Source organism: Geospiza fortis, unplaced genomic scaffold, assembly GCF_000277835.1.
Source record: "Geospiza fortis unplaced genomic scaffold, GeoFor_1.0 scaffold102, whole genome shotgun sequence".
Classification (NCBI taxonomy): domain Eukaryota; kingdom Metazoa; phylum Chordata; class Aves; order Passeriformes; family Thraupidae; genus Geospiza; species Geospiza fortis.
Genome location: NW_005054373.1, coordinates 510814 through 527259, shown reverse-complemented (window position 1 = coordinate 527259; position 16446 = coordinate 510814). Strand labels below are relative to the sequence as shown.

Below are 16446 nucleotides of genomic sequence, written 5' to 3'. Positions count from 1 at the left end.
CATTCCTGAACACAGGCTGGATGGAAAACAGAAAATGAGGAAAAAAACCAAAATAACCAGACACCCACAAATGGAAAAACATTGAGACCCAGTTTTTAGAGGCCTAATGGTAAGAGATTTCAAGAAAATGACTCTGCTGAGTTTTAGCATCAAGTCTCTGCTCATCCCTTTGAACAAAAACAAGCCCATAAAACCAGCTCACACACTTTCTTTCTTTCCACTGCTCTGAGCTCCGTCCTGGCTGCTCAGAAGCTGTCATCTCCCAGAAAGAGGAGGAAAGGGGAGAGAGAGGTCTTTTTCTGTCAACTCTATCATGAGATAGGATGGAATAAAAGCCCTTTAGTGCTCACCTACAAATCCCAAAATGCTTCAAACAAATGCAACCGTTATGTCACAGCCAGAACCCAAAGGCTTGGGGAGGTTAAGGGACGTGACCAAATCTCAAGGGCCATGACCAATTCTTTAGGAAGGAGTCAATGCTGGAGAGTAGAAGAACTCACCAAACCCAACTCAAGGAGTTGTGGAGTGACACATCCAAGTCCTTCCAAATTAATCAGTGTATGGAGACCAAAAGGGTTCTCCAAGCCTGCTGACCCCATCTTTCACCCCCTTTTGCCCATCCCAACATGGAATAACCACAAGAGAGTTTGAGTTTGCCCCCTGAACCCCAGGGTGAGCCCAGCTGTGGGGCAGGGCAGTCAGGATGTGCAGGGAGAAGTCTGGACTCACATCGGCGTAGACGTTGGTGCCAAACACGGGCGCCCAGTACGACGGCTCGTCCTTGCAGTGGGCAGGGCAGTAAATCCTGGAAAACAATGAATTCAGATTGATTCTCCAGAGCAGGGCTGCACAGAAAGGCCAGCTGCATTCCTGGGAGATTTCGAGTGCCTGCATCTGGTCTGCAGGTGGCAACAGTGAATTTGATTATTCGCTCCCCTCAGATGACATTTGGTTGCTGCTGCAGAGGATTTGGACCAGAAGAAGAGGGGTTGTTCTTTTATGACCTTTCAAGGGGGACTACCTGTATTTTTGCACATAAATCTCTGCATGTGTTTGTGCCCTCCTGCCCTGTCACTTACTCCTGCACAGTTTCCAGAACAAACTTCTTCCGTGTTTTAAGGAGGAAAGGAAAACCACATCCAAAACCCAGCAAATGCAGAAGCAAAAGGACAAGGAGTGTGCAGTTGCACACTCACACATGAGAGTGTGCTGGGACAGGATTGTGCAGCCTGGCTGATATGTTACTGAAGCCATCCAAAAACATGAAGTGAATTTTCTACAGTGATGCCGAGAAAAGCGTGGTGGCAGGAGGAAACGCACCACCCCCAACCCCCTCCTCCAGTTCAACCAGCATGATCAGCTCTTCTCCCAGCAGCCCTCAAATTCAGGGCCCCCAGCACCTCTGTTAAGCTGCCCCTCCCTTAGGACAGAGGTTTTTAACCCAACAAATTTGCGTTACCTTGGGCAGTGGCTCGCTGGCTTTTTGAAGTGGCACAGCTCAGCTACTGTGGTGTAACAATCCAGAGTCTGTGCTGCCAAGATAAACGTGGAAAGGCAAATTATTAGACCCAAAAGCTCAGGCTGCTCCAGAAAACGCAAGTCAGAGCCACACAATGCATTAGGTGGGACCTTTGAGCACCAAGAGAAAAGCTGCTCCAGCAGCAGGATCCCAGGATAGGGCTGACCAGCTTTCCAGCAGGAATCCTGGAGATTCTTAAGGCCACTACAGTGTGGCCTTGAAAAGGTCGCAGCTTTCAGAAGAGACAGGCAGCTGATCCACAACACTTGGGTTTGTTACAGCTCCAGATGTGGAGCCCAAATATCCTGACACCTACAGCTCTCCCTGAGAGGGGCTCGGGTGGATCTCATCAAAAGGATGGTTCTGCACTGGAGGAATTCTTCAAAGATAATCAGAAAGTGGGAATTGTTTAAAAAGCAGAGCAGTGTTTATTTGTATGCCCATCAGAAATGTGATGACTCAGTGTTAGAAACTAATTTCACATGTATTGTGTTTTTCATTACCTTACTGCACTAGGACATTAGCCACGATTTTTTTTTCAGTTTTTGTAAGAGTTGACAATTGACAGAAGCTTTTAAAGATGGATGGCTCAACTCCCATCCCTTCACTATCAGCAGCTGCAGTCTGGACCCCACCATGATCCATCAACAGGAGATGCTGCTGGAATTGGCCCATTTTCACCTATTTCTCTACCTTCCCCCCAGGAAAATGAGGTGGTTGGTGGTGGAATTGCCCAGGGTGGGCGGGCTGTCACTCTGAGGTTCTGATCACCCTAGACCACCACTCCAGGGTTTGGCTGTGGCTCAGAACCATTTGACACAACCACTGAAAATGAAGAAGAGCCCTGAAAGGAATGATGTTTTCAAGTCCCCCATAAAACCCCAGCAACAATATTTTTTCCCCCCTTCAACATTTAAAACTTACTTGTGACTTTGGAAACCATGAATGCATTCGAAGGTTTGCTTTTCCTGTAAAACAAGCAAACAAAAAAATATTAAAAAAATAAGCAGAGTAGAATTATTTGGACCACTATGTCTACATGAGAGCAACAATGACTGAATATTTGCTTGTATTTAAAGGTAATACCAAGAGTTTTTGGTGAGGGCGGTACCTGAATGACTCCACACCATTCCTGGTGGACTTCACAAAAGCAGGTGTCCTCCCTTTCCTGGTGATATCCACCAGCCCTCCTTTGTTGTCCAGGATTCCATAGTGGATTGCAGCACGACATATGCTGGAGGACTGACAAGAGATAAATAGATGTGAAATGAATCAAATCAAATAAATCTCATTCACAGAGCAACGCTGCCCAACTGCTACGTGAAAAACAGAGGAGAAATGAAACCACCACCAGAGCACCAAGTGGAAAATAAGCTGAGTACACTGCTTTGGAATCTGGTTGTTAAATCTTCCTCTTCCAATACAGATTCTTTTATTACTATTATTTTAAGCACTGCCTGGTTGAATGGCAAGATTTTTTTTTTTTAATAACAAAACCATACATTTAAATACAATTTAGAGGAAAAGCAGTGTTGGAAGTGAGCGACCAGTCTGAAATATTTCCAGCTCTCGAGAAAATATTCAAACCCAAAATATTTCTGCTGACGCCACTTGGAGGGGTTGGGTGTCTGCAATCACAGAATTTCCAGGGCAAAGACACATCAGGGGTGATGCAGTCACGCACCAACAGTTGGAACAGGGAAAGAAAACCTGATTTTTCCCAAAAAAACCCTTTAATCTTCCAACTTCCTTCACCCCAAAAAGCAGTTTTGACGGGAAAATGGTGCTATGATTTATTTATAAATTATCTTGCTAGTTTAAGATCAAGCAAATCAGCCCAAAATATTATTTAGTTACAAAATGGAAGTGTTTTTTATATAAAGTTTCTGTTCAGTTGACAGGAGCAAAGAGATCTGTGTAGGAGCTGCCTATTGGTGCTCGTCCCTCACTTTCTATGGGTGTCCAATTAAGGACAATTCCTCACAAAATCACATGTGGAACCACTTTGCCTCCCCAGAGCCTGTCCCTTTTTTCAACAGCAAGACGAGGAAAATACAGATAATCTTTATTAGCACCATTTTACAGCACCACAACTGGAGAGTACGAAAAGCCAAATTACAGCAGAATGGCTGGCACTTCCCATTTCTGTCATTCCCACTGCCTCCCACAAATTACATCCAGGAGCTATTAAAAGGTACTTACACTTTCATAATAAAATGTTCCAAAGATCTTTCCCTTACTGTACAAGCAGCCAGCTGGGCACAAATACCTAGTAAAGATATTTATCTTTGAGGGTGGCGAAAAACAATTCAAGAAAAACAGACTTTGACTCTATTTCGCTTAATGGGCATTCCATTCATTTCATGTAGTTCTCCTGTTTTAAAAACAAGATTGCAAAATAGCTACTTTTTTAAACCAGTTGCTCCACCCTCCTTAAGAGCCCGACCAATATTTAGGCTCTGTGGATTTGGTTTTTCTCCAAGTGATAAACTGTCCTGTTCTCTGCAGAAACCTTAACCAGAAGTTCTGGACTGGCTGGGGGGGAAAAAGCCATGAATTATTGGTCTGCCTTGGGCAGCAGTGGAATGCATGAAAAAGGCTCGAAAAATGACTCTGCTGAAATTTATTAAATTATTTTGGACACCTGAAACTGTGGGTCATCATGGCTGAGTAAAATTATCCAAATCACCCTATTGCCAGGCTTGGCTTGAAATAAGAGAAATTTAGGGGATTTTTTTGGTTGGGTTTTGGGGCTTTTCCTAAAGAGATCTACCTAGAGAGTCACAAAAAATATATAGTGCAACCTATCCTATGTTTGAATAATATTTAGCAATAAAACATAAATATTTATTTAAAATATTTAGCAATAAAAATTTTAATAAATATTTTTAAATTTTTAATAAAATATTTACTTTATATATAATAAAATATTCAGTTTATTTAATAAAATATTTCTTTAATTTTCCCCTCAGCACTCCAAGAAGTATCAACAAAACCCAACCTGTTGCACGTTGAGCCTCTGCATTTGTCTCTCATCTTGGTTTCACAGGTAATGACTTGTGCTAGGGAGGAAAAAAATCAAATAAATACATTTTTTTAAAAAGGAAATTGCTCAGCCTGCTCTTGAGCTGCAGAAATGAGCAACACATCTTTCCTGGAGGTCTTTGGTGCAGTAAGATAAAATCAGATTTCATCCAGCCTGGAGCAGTCGGTGCCTCTTTAGCCCTTCACCTGAGACAGGTGTCTGTGGAATATCAGCAAGGAAGATGCCGCTGACAGCTGAAGGCTTTGATTTACAGCCCGAGGTCTGCACTCAGAGCTCTCCTTCTCCTTTTAATTACAGACTCTCCAGATGCTGGCTGATAAACTTGAAAAGGGCCTTCTGGCTTGCCCCACCTTGTTTTCTTTAAAAAAATTGTCTTTTAATTAACAGCGGTTGGAAAACAACCCAGGAAGCACCAGCAGCTCCACAAACAACTTCAGAAATATTCCCCAGCAAGAAATACAGAGGAAACAAGCCATAAACCCCAGAAAAGTTGTGAAGAAGGGTAAGCGCTGAGTGTAGAGTTTCTTAAAGGTGAAATAAAACCAATATTTCCTAAATGTATTGCTGATTGAGGGGACTTTTGGTACATTGATATTTTATTGAGATCAGGACTGCTGGAGTCAGTCAGAGGAGGTCATGGGGATGCTCTGAGAGCTGGAGCCAGGCTGGGAGAGCTGGGGGTGCTCACCTGGAGAGGAGAAGCGCCAGGGAGAGCTCAGAGCCCCTAAAGGGGCTCCAGGAGAGCTGGAGAGGGACTGGGGACAAGGATGGAGGGACAGGACACAGGGAATGGCTCCCACTGCCAGAGGGCAGGGATGGATGGGAGATTGGGAAGGAATTCCTGGCTGGGATGGTGGGGAGGGGCTGGGATGGAATTCCCAGAGCAGCTGTGGCTGCCCCTGGATCCCTGGCAGTGCCCAAGGCCAGGCTGGACAGGGCTTGGAACAATCTGGAATAGTGGAAGTTGTCCCTGCCCATGGCAGGGGGTGGGACTGGATGGGGTTTAAGGTCCCTTCCAAACCAAACCATTGTGGGATTCTCTGAAATGACTGAAACAAACGCAGGATTTTTGCAGATCGATGTGCAGAAGGTACAAGTTGTTTTTGAGAGCTTTGCTCACCACTTCTACCAGCTTTCTGCGCAGCTGAAATGTTCACACAGTGAATTTTCACACAGATCACCTTTCCTCCGCTCAAACATCCTCCCAGTTTCTTTGTCCCCTGAGCCTCCTCATCACTTCCCACAGCTTTTCCCACTGAGGTGCTACAAAACCCATAGGAAAAAGAAAGAAAAAGAGAAAAAGAAAAAGAGAAAGGCCTGTGTCTTACTCATGTAGGATTCTGGGGTGATTTTCTTGGCCTTGATGGTTTTGCTGGGTTTGTTTTCTGGAAGGTGGAACTGCACCGGTTTCTGCTCCGCCACCTGCGGGATCTCCACCTCATTGGTCTCGTCTGTCTCAGCAATGATGGGATCTTCATAACGGTGATCTTGGCAGAAAAGGGGATGCAAAATAATCACAGTGTGCTCCCACTGGTGGGCAAGTCAGGTTCATGTTCACTGGGGATGGTTTAGTTGGACAAGGATCTGCTTTTAAGCAGCTGGGAGATCAGAAATGCCCATTGCAGGCAGCCAGGACACCCCTCCCCTGCTCCTCTGCGCATGAAGCAGCATTTACAGCACCTCACAATAAAGATTTGAAGGGATCCCCACTAATTAGTGAAAAAAAAGTGCAGTTATTCCTTCCTCTGTTTCCCACTGAGTTCTTTCCTCTGGAGGAAAACTCAAATTACCTGAAGGGCTCATATTCCATCAGGGCATCCCCCTCCTTCTCCCTGCCGCAGCCCACCTGCACCCTGGGGTCCTCCTTCAAACCCCACAAGATAAAAAATGAGAAATGTATGGTGGCAGCAAAATAAACCTCAGTTTGGGCAAGTCTCTAGGGAATCCCTCTGTTTTCAAAGAGCCCACCTCTCTGGGATTCTTGCTTTCAGTGGCTGACGATTTCCCACGTTCCCCAACATCGGAATATTGAAGATGGCTAATTAAGAAGGGCATGAAGCTGTGGCTGGCTCCAATTAGAAGCTTCCACAGGTTTGCTCCAGCCTTGGCCCCCACCCCAGAGGTGGCCCAAGCCCCCAGCAGGTACCTTTGTAGCAGAGATTGTTCTGGCAGCTCCCCCCATAGCTCGGAGGGCACTCGGAGCAGGGACGGCCAGTCTTGTACGGAGCTTCTCCAATCCAGTTGCCCCTGGGAGCACGGGAGGAATGAGCACCCATCAGACACCCAAATACCCTCCCAAGCCTCCAAACCCACACCCAGCATCCTGGCCTAGAGCAAATAAATAAAGGCTAAACAACCAGCCTTGTAGGAAAGATGTTCCTCCTCGTTCCATCTCTTAAATGACATTTTTTAGGGGTTTGCTAAATCGTGTGCCATATTGCTTTTATATTACATTCCAATGTCAACACCAGGGTCTTATGTAAACAGAAATAAATCAATGGATTACTGCATTTTGCTGAAGAAACTCCCCAGAAACAACAGCCCATTTTGGCCTTCTGTCCTGCAGGTTTTAGGGGATGAGGAGGTTGAAGGAGCTGGAGTTAAGCTGTGCCTATAAACTCCTGGGTTATGCTCTTTCAGCTGTCTCCACCTATAAGGCTACATGAGGACAATGTGCACCGGTGCCAGAGAGAAGAGATTAAGCAGAAACTGCAGAAATAGAGTGTTTTTCCATCCAGCAGCTCTGAACGGATGGCTTGTAAATCTCCCAGCCTGCTGAGGGGGCTCTGTGGGAGATGCTCAGGAACAGCAGGTTGTTAAATCCCCCCAAACCAGGAGCAAAATGTGCTCATCTGACCTGGGGAGAGGGGCTTAGAGAACCCACCCAGAGAGCTCTGCCTGGACACACAGCTGCAGCCCCACACTTCTTTTTCCTTTGCATTATTCTGCAGTGATCCCCTGAAGTCAGGTGCTCCCCAAGCCACTCTGTTTGCATACAGAGATTTCCCTATTTTGTTTTGTTTTGAAGTTTTGAATTGCCAAGGGCTTGGAGTGGGAATGTTTCTCCTGTTAGCCATTAAACCAGAAAATCTTAACTGCCATTGCCAGGTAGTAAACTTCTCTTGGATGTAGTAGGCAAGAAATACGATTTTCATTTTGAAATTTCATCAAACCGTCGAGCCGGTGAAATCTTGACTGCTGCAGTTATTTCAGGGTTTTTTTGGCATCCGCCACCACCCCATCCCTTCCCACCCTGTGACAGCAGAGAGCAAGCCTTGCTCAGCAGCCAGCTCCATCCTGGCCATCTCCTGCTCCTCCTTTCCCTTCCCGTGGCAGGCACATCAAAGCTCCAGCCTGGCCCCAGCCTCTCATTCAGTTTTCCAGGCAGCACTCTGTAGCTTTGAACCAGCACAGTGCTGCTGTCGAAAGAAAAAAATTTAAAGCCACAACCACCAGTCTAGACTGCCTGAAATCTCTTCCCCAGAGCTAGTGAAGCCAGCTGCCAGTTTTGGGAGGGCTGGAGAGAGCCCAGCTGCCCTGCCTTACTTGGGGGAGTAGTTGCAGACCAGGTAGACAGCGTTCTCCCAGATCTCTCCCCACACATTCATCTGCTTGCAGACGTTCACAGCACAGCCAATCCTGTTGGTGGTGGCCCAGACTATCTGTAAGGGAAGTGTGGTTATTGAAAATAAGGAAATTACCCCATTCCAGGCAAGGGGGACGTGGGGAGTGTGGGTACAGAGCCCTTGGAGTGCTTTACCTGTGTGTAATGTGTGCACATGGCACCTGTACACCTCTCTGGGCACCACGGGTTGCACTCGTGGGGGTATGGGAATGTGTAATCTTTCACCTCATCATACCAGGACTGCACATGGAAGGCTGGAGATCGATACCTGAGGGGGGAAAAGGCAGCTGGAGTCAGGATGTTCTGGTAGAAGCTTTCAAATTATAAAAAGGAAAAAAAAAAAAGAAAAAAAAAAACTAAAAAGACAAAAAACAAAACAAAACAAAAAAAAAAAAAAGGTTTTTAAAAATGTTAAAGATGAGAGGTTAGATGGGATATTGGGAAGGAATTGTTCCTGTGGGGGGGCCCAGAGCAGCTGTGGCTGCCCCTGGACCCCTGGCAGTGCCCAAGGCCAGGTTGGACAGCATTTGAGCACCCTGGGACAGTGGAAGGTGTCCCTGCCCATGGCAGGAGAGTTGGAACTGGAAAGATCTTTGAGGTCCCTTCCAACCCAAACTGTTGTGTGTTTCTATGATTTTTCCCTCAGATTCACAGCCTGACCTGACTCTGTATTATTTATAGGTTTGACATGATCCTCAAGTGCTGCTGACCTGAAATGCCCTCTCACTTTTCCACTCAACTACAAAATAACTTCTAGTCTGGCGGGAGGTTGTGTTTTGAAAGTAAACACAAATTAGGCTTTGCCAAACATCTTAAACCAAAAGCCACCAGGTACCTATTTTACCAGAGGTAAATTTGCTAACTCTGGAGTTAACTCACAGCCAATACTGTAAGAACTTTGAATGTGAGTGGGCTTTTCCTCACCCACATCCCACCAGGAGCTGGTGTGGAGCAGTTGGTGCTCTGCACTCCTATCCTGCCTTTTTTTGGCAGCAATTTTCCGCTGCACCAAGCCCCCTGTACCCTGTGTGTAATCTCTGCCTCAGATATCACAGTCTGAGGCCGTTTGTGCTGTTTGGGGGGCACAGATGGTGTCAAAACTACCTGTACAAACTCACACTCACTTCACACACAGTGATCTGCAAACTGTACCAAACCCACTGCTTTCTGATTGCTTTCAACAGCTCACACCGAGCAAGCTGCCAGAAATCCAGATGATATCATTACCCACTGGAGCTTATCCTTTCAGCCAGCTTTTCATTAAAAATCACTCATTAGGAGTATTTTAAAAACATCCATCTCATGATGTCATGAAGCAAATTCTTTCCGAATCCTATTTTACAGGAGAGGAAATGGAGGCAATCAAGTCGTGGCCCGTTCCTGAAAAAGCTGAGATAAATCTGATTTTTCTTTCCTCTCAGGGACCTCAAAGGGAGCAAGATTGGATCTTCTTCCATCAGGAACCCATGGCCATCCTGAGCACTTGTAGGACAGCCAAGAACAGCAGGATCTTTTGACTTTATTTCCAATGAATTAACCACTCTACTTGCCAAACATTAAAATGGGTCTGATTTTTACATCCGGCTAATTTCACACCAGCAAATTTCCTTTGCTTTCCACCAAGTTCTACCTGATTTACAGCAAAGATAACTGGACTTCCACCCAGGAAATGGGGGGAAAATGCTCAGGGCTTCTGAGCAAGTACAAAATGTTTACTGTGCAAAGCAGGTTTAACTTATAGCAAGCTTAAAACCAAGGACTTCAATAAACAAATTTCATCTTGAGATGGAGAGGAAAATACCTTTGGAAGCCTTCATGTCAGCTTTCCTAACTGGGTTAATGACTCTAGTTTAACAACTTGTCCCAGGAATTGGAAAAAAACCTACAAAGTGTTTTCGGTACAGAAAAATCAGGAGCCAGATAAATATTTATGGAAAACACAGCAAGAGAGAATTAAATTCTGAACTGGATCCAGACACAAATTCTGAGCTGAATCCATTGCTCCTGACGAAACTCGGCCTTCAGCTGCATGATGCCAGAACCCCCCCTGAAACAGCAGATTTAGGAGCAAGGGTTCAGGCTTCTGTACCTGTTCTCCTCAAGGAGAAGGATTGACTTTAGGTGTGTTACAGAGGGGCTACCCCCAGATCCAGATGGATGGAGGAGCCCAAATCAGTGCTGGGAACTCTCAGTGGAAGGTGGCTGCAGGAGTTACCACGATACCCATCCCACTGATCACAATTAATCACAATTAATCACAATTAATCACAATTAATGACCCCCAGCTTTTCTCCCATGTCCCCAGTGCTCCACCAAGCACCAGAGCAAACATTTCCAGCTGTCTCTCTCTAAAGGAGGGCCCACAAATCACCCTTTGCAATGACCCTGGAGCGCCCCAAGCCTTACCTGCCCCAGTGAACTGCCAGGTTCTGCCCAATGGACCTGATGAGGTCGCTGGGCCCGTGGTCCCAGATGCACTGCTGAGCCCAGGCGTGTGCTGACCTTTCCAGCTCCTCATCCCAGCTCTGCAGGGGTGGGGAGAGAAAAGAACAGGTCAGTTTTGCATCTCAAACTCGCTAGATCAGGAGATTAAACCAACGGCAGTTAGTGGAGAAAGACTAAAGTACAGACCACCCCCCTATTTCTGGCCTGTCCTGGTGAAGCCACCACATTTCTGTGCTAAAATCACATTTCTCAGCATGTTCCTCTGCCATGAAAGTCCAGGGCACTGCAGGGTTGATGATTTTCCCCAGCTGATGCCATGCGTCTGAGGAAATGCTTCACTCAGCTCATCAGAAAACACACAGACCCACGTGGGAAGACCTCAAGAACACATCCAGACCATCCACGCTAAACCACGAGATATTCTTGGCAGTTGGTCTCCTAATATGTTTTAAAAAATTCAAAATTAAAATTCAAGCTTGGAGATCCCATGATCTCCAGTATAACACACATTTCTGGGATTCCATGATCTCCAACATGTCACATATTTCTGGGATCCCATGACCTCCAACATGACACACATTTCTGGGATTCCATGACCTCCAACATGACACATATTTCTAAGATGCCATGATCTCCAGTATAACACACATTTCTGGGTCCTGCAGGAGTTCTGACATGCACTCAGTGCTTTGATGTATTTCAGGATGATTTTTCATCCATTTTCTTTACTGCTGGGATATCTCCAGGCTTTCCCACCAAGTGAGAGCTCCACTACCTCCACCACCACACAGCTGGAGATCTTTGATCCAACATCATAATCAAGCACTGTGGGTCTGAGGCTCTCAGTCTCAGCTCCCCTTCTCCTTCCAGAATAAATGAGAGCCCACCAGTGGATCCAGTCAAATACATCAGAGGTGGCAAGGTCCCAGGGTTTTTTAAGCTTTTTCCACTCTCACTGGAGCAGGCATCACGTTAGAAGTGACAAATCCCATTTCTGAGGGCAGGATGCTGGGGTGAGATCACTGCTCATCGAATATCACAGGGTTGTGAGCCAAAGGAGAGCTCCAGCATGACACAAAGGCAAACAGGAAAGCAGCTCTGCTGGCTCTGCTGCCCAGGAGAGCATTTGTTCTAAAGGCCAGACTCTCTGGGCCCAGCAGCCAGTGCCCTGAATTCATTGTGTAATTACTGACAGCTGCTCTATTCAGAGCGGCCCTTAGAGGATAATTCGTTGGGATTAAAATATTACCACACATTCCTACGAATAAAACCAAAGAGAGGAGAGGTCTTGTAATGTGCATCCAGCCCATCCGCATGCCAGCACGAGACTGTCCTCTTTGGACATTTACCATCACAACCAGCTGCTCTACCCAAGCCCTGTCTCCTCCAGAAGAAAAGCAACTTCTCATCTCCAACATTTCAAAGGACCTGGAGGGCTGCAGGGCATGCAGGCTCTCCAGCACATTTACAAACCATCCAGTGTTCACTCTGGGCATATCTGCACACAGTCTCAGGCAGTTGTAGCTGGGATGGGGAAGGACTGTGCATCCCTGGGTGAGGCAATGGGAAAATGCAGTGTCTCCTGGAGCTTGGTGTGTCTCCACTGTCTCAGTGAGGCAAACATGACCTCATCTCACCGAGCTCGCAGAACAGCTTATCATGAAGCACTCTCAGCAACCCAGATTCCAGCAGCATCCCAGAGCTGCCCCACTCTCACCAGCTTGGCTTTGGACTCAGCAGTGACCCGGCACATTCAGCCTGCAAAACCTCGTGTGAACACAGCTCTGACACAGGGAACAAAACCATTTTCCTTCTCAGCTCTTTGGGAGTGATGGGATCAGACCCACCACACATCCCCAGCCCTCTGCTCGGGCAGCCTCTTGCAGCAGACACGGCTTTTTGTGGTTTCCCACTTTGTGGGCTCAGCAGCCACCGGCCGCAGCTGCCCTCCCATCCAGCACAAAAGCCACAGAAACTCTCCCAAGATGTTCTGCACTCCCAGCTCCTCAGACTTCCTACCCAGCTCTATTCCCTGCAGCCCCGGAGGCGGAGATGTTCCAAATTTCTTAATTTAATGCAGAGACGTCCTGAGCAATGGGCTATTAAATGGGAATTAATGCGAGCGTTCGCGCTGTACCTCCCTTTGATGCCTGCGGATAAAATAAATGAACTCGAACAAAAGACACTTAACAGGTAATTGGGAGGGAGCTCCATCTCTGCACTTTTTGCTGCATGAGGAGAGAAGCTCGTTTCTGCAGGCATCAGATTACAAAGCCATCCCATCTAAATTAGAGCAGTTATTTGCCTCTTGCTTCTCAGACGCGAATGCGGTCAGGAGGCTGGAATTATTTCAGAGCAATAAACATAGAGGGGGAGGAAAAAAAAAAAAGATATTTCAGACTTTCCCAGCTATACTTGCAAGAAGTCTTTATGCCAATATTCAAAGCAGTATCTAGGAAGATGACTGAAGCCAGAGGGGCAACGAGCCTGTGCTCAGCCTCCTTCAGAAGCAGAGGTTGAAAATTTTTTGGGTGTGGGTGATTCCAAGTGGGTTAGCACATGAACTCTCTTTTTTTTTACTCCTGCAAATTTCTGATGGCCTTTCAAAGTGGAATGGACAGTGTATGTGTAAAATACATGCGTGGCATACACACACATCCCACCACAACTTGTAGGTCCAGATTTAATAATGCATCCCACAAGGAGTCTGCTCCCTCAGCCCGAGGAGCCTGCAAACCCAAAGCCAGACACCTGAATTGCAGTGATCAGGTTACTCACTCATTTTCCTCCCCAGCCCAGACTTTCTGCAGTACTGGCAGCTTCCTTCTAAAAGTGGCATCAAGCTCCAGGGCTGACATGTCCTGGCAGAGGTCTGGAGATGCTTTTTGCTAACCCCCACAGAAACACTACCCCATCCTGACAGGGAAAGCCACCACCCTACAGTTGAGAGGAAGGATGCATACCTTATACATGAAAACAAACTGTTTTCCTTCCAGCAATCTGCACTGAGAACAATTTTGCTTTATCCAGCTGTCTCTGGGGCCACCGCAAGAGGAAAGATTTCTGCCTTTCATCACTGCTGAAAGCATCTGACTAAGCCATCTTAAAAGGTCACCATGCCTTGGGATCTATTTTGTCCTTTTTCCTCTGAGTCCCTTCTGTCCTTTTCACTCTGGGACTGTTAACAAGGAGTTTGTTTTGGCCTTGGCACCCACCCACCTCTGTTCAACAGTCCAAATGCACTCTGGAAGTGTCAGTCATGGAGCTGGTAGAGAGGTTAAGGTAATTTTGAACTGGCCCAGCTTTGTCAGGAAGTTGTGCCCTGCTCACTCATTTTCCATTAGCACTGAAACCTGTGCCAGCTTTCAATTAATTACACAGACCCAGCAGCTAAACCGTTTCTTTCTTCATTTTTCAGTCTACTTTGCCTTTATCCCGTATGTATATAAAAATTCTTTTGATCTCCAGATAAGTTACAGGACTCACTGTGCTCTTGCTTTCTCATTAACAGTGTCCAACAACTGAAGTTCATCCAGTAGCAGTTTAATATGGCCCTTTCCTGGAATATATTAGGTCCCATTTCCCTTTTAGACCACTTAAATACGTCAGATATGGAGCTGGGAGAAAGGATTTTCACAAGGGAGTGGTTGGAGGTTGATGGGCAAGAACAAGCTCTACCCACTCATCCACAAATTATCCCAGCACATCTCCAGTGACGCTCCACTCCAGCACCAAAGGGAAAGGGGAAAGTTTATCTATGGTTCTACAGACAGACCATCCTCTTAAACGAGTCCAAATGAGAAATGTCCTCTGCAGGACAAAGGATTAAAGAGAAATTCCCGTTCAGCACATCCCTGGCGTTTCCAAGTCCTACTGGGTAAACACGAGCACATGAAAGGCTGATTATAGCCCTTCCAAGCAGCACCATCTCATACTCAGCTCCTTTCTTCAGAGCACACAAGGCCCTTTCATTTGCCCTCCATCACCCATGAAAACCACTAGAAAAGCTCCCAGAGCAAAGGCAAACACAGAAGTGCAAACAGCGGCCGGGCCAGCCCCAGAGCCAACCTAAACACCTTGGGCTTGCTCCTGCTTTGTGTTTGCCCTCTGGAAATGCATCGAGTGGCCTCTCCTGGCAGTGCTTCCCTGCAGGATAACGCTGAGAAAGGGATGCAATCCCCAGTTCTTAGAAAGGCAAGGGATTTCTGGCAGAACCCAGCCGGTGTGGATGGACCGAGGGACAGCTGTCCTTCCTCCCCCTCCCCTGCCCTCCCTTCTGTTCCCCTTCTCCCTGCAGTCACAGAAGGCAGGATTTTCCATCTGCAGCCCTCACTTCAGCACAGCTGGCCAACAATTTTATATTCCATTTAAGTTTACTTTTCTTTCACCCTTTTAAACACGGTCTTAGCAAGTCGTCCATCATTTGATCCCTCAGCAGGGGCACATGGCTGAAGTCAGACTAGTTTTGATCAGAACTATATTTGCACACTGGGAAAAGGCACACAAAAAGTAATTATTTGCCTACATCATTTTGTGGCCCTGTAATATTTTGATGGCATGGCAAAAATAGCTCAAAGTAGGGTCTCTGGCATCAGGTGAAAAAACAATATTCATGTGAATTGTTGACGGCAAAGGCATATTTCATACTCCTCCAACTTTTAGTTTCTCCCTCTGAAGTGGGAGAATGCGTTGACCAAACTTTTATTTTGGTTTCCTGAACTACAAAACCCAACAGCAGCGACCCATCCACCCAGGAACTCCCAAAACCTTTCCAGTTATTCCCAGAGCTTTGCAGATGGAGCCACATTCCTCAGGCCCCGTTTCCCTGTGGGCCTGTGCAGATTCCCAGGAGCATCGTGGAGGTTTGGCTCACATTGCTGAGCTCAGGTGATCAGTGTGTGACTGAGGGCTGGTGCCACATCCAGCACTGGGTTGGCAACCCAAAAATCACCAGAAGATCCCCTGAGCAGACCGTGGTGTCCCCACAACAGCCTGAAAGCTTTCACAGGGAGAGCAGGGGTTAAACCCTGGGGGAAAATTGCTGTTTTTATGATTTGAAGGTAATGGAAGAACCTGCTGAGGCAGGCTGGGGAATTGCCATCACCGGAGATGCATCCAGGGCTGGGCCAGATGCTCCTTTATGAATAATGGAACCACTTCTGGAACTATGCAGAGGATGGACTGGATGACCCATCAGCAGCCCCTTCCAACCAAAACAGGCCAGGGATCTAAAGCATCCTTCACTCTGGAATCAAAGGCTTCAGGAAACCTCTTGAGAAAAACTTGCTTCAGAGGAAATTTGCTACACCTCTTGCACCACAAGGAAAATTTAAATACAGTTAGGGAAAAAAAATAAAAGTAGTAATAAAGTGATGTATCAGGCTCTACACTCACCATGTATTCCATGTTAGAGGCCGCTGGATACACCTGACCTCTCAGTTTATTGTGGAGCATCAGTATCTCCTGTCTGTCTGAGAACAAAATGGCTCTCTTGGACCTGGAGTGAGCTTCCCCATGCTGGTACTTGCTCAGGATGCTCTCCAGGTGACTCGAGTTGGGCAAGATAAAGCACTCGGCTGTCTTTGTCAGCAGCAGCACACATCCGAGAGGAATGATCCAGGGCAGGGCAGGGGTCATGCTGCCAGCAGAAGCAGAGATGAAGGTGACGCTGGGTTTTCCTGCAGGGACTCCCGTGGCTCAGTGCAGCTCTGGAATTTGGGGAGAAACAGGCAAGTCAGAGCAGTGCCACAGGAGCTCCCAGTGCATTTGCCCCCCAACAATGAGGTCACGCAGCCCAGATTTGAGCTTGGG

General features: G+C 46.7%; 1 protein-coding gene across 2 annotated transcripts in view; it reads right to left on the bottom strand.

Moving 5' to 3' along the window:
• CRISPLD2 (cysteine rich secretory protein LCCL domain containing 2) overlaps positions 1-16446 on the bottom strand; it is a 30245-nt gene that overhangs the window by 8967 nt on the left and 4832 nt on the right. The window contains exons 2-13 of one of the 2 annotated variants that reach the window (XM_005424764.2): positions 16030-16343; positions 10597-10715; positions 8326-8458; positions 8112-8227; positions 6712-6812; positions 5894-6052; positions 4521-4581; positions 3722-3788; positions 2631-2761; positions 2444-2487; positions 1460-1532; positions 730-805 (exon numbers count right to left, since the gene is read on the bottom strand). In XM_005424764.2, the coding sequence (XP_005424821.1) occupies positions 730-805; positions 1460-1532; positions 2444-2487; positions 2631-2761; positions 3722-3788; positions 4521-4581; positions 5894-6052; positions 6712-6812; positions 8112-8227; positions 8326-8458; positions 10597-10715; positions 16030-16272 (1323 nt within the window). In that variant the 5' untranslated portion in view covers positions 16273-16343. The remainder of the gene's footprint in view (positions 1-729; positions 806-1459; positions 1533-2443; positions 2488-2630; positions 2762-3721; positions 3789-4520; positions 4582-5893; positions 6053-6711; positions 6813-8111; positions 8228-8325; positions 8459-10596; positions 10716-16029; positions 16344-16446) is intronic. The other variant, XM_031060164.1, reaches the window with a different exon arrangement.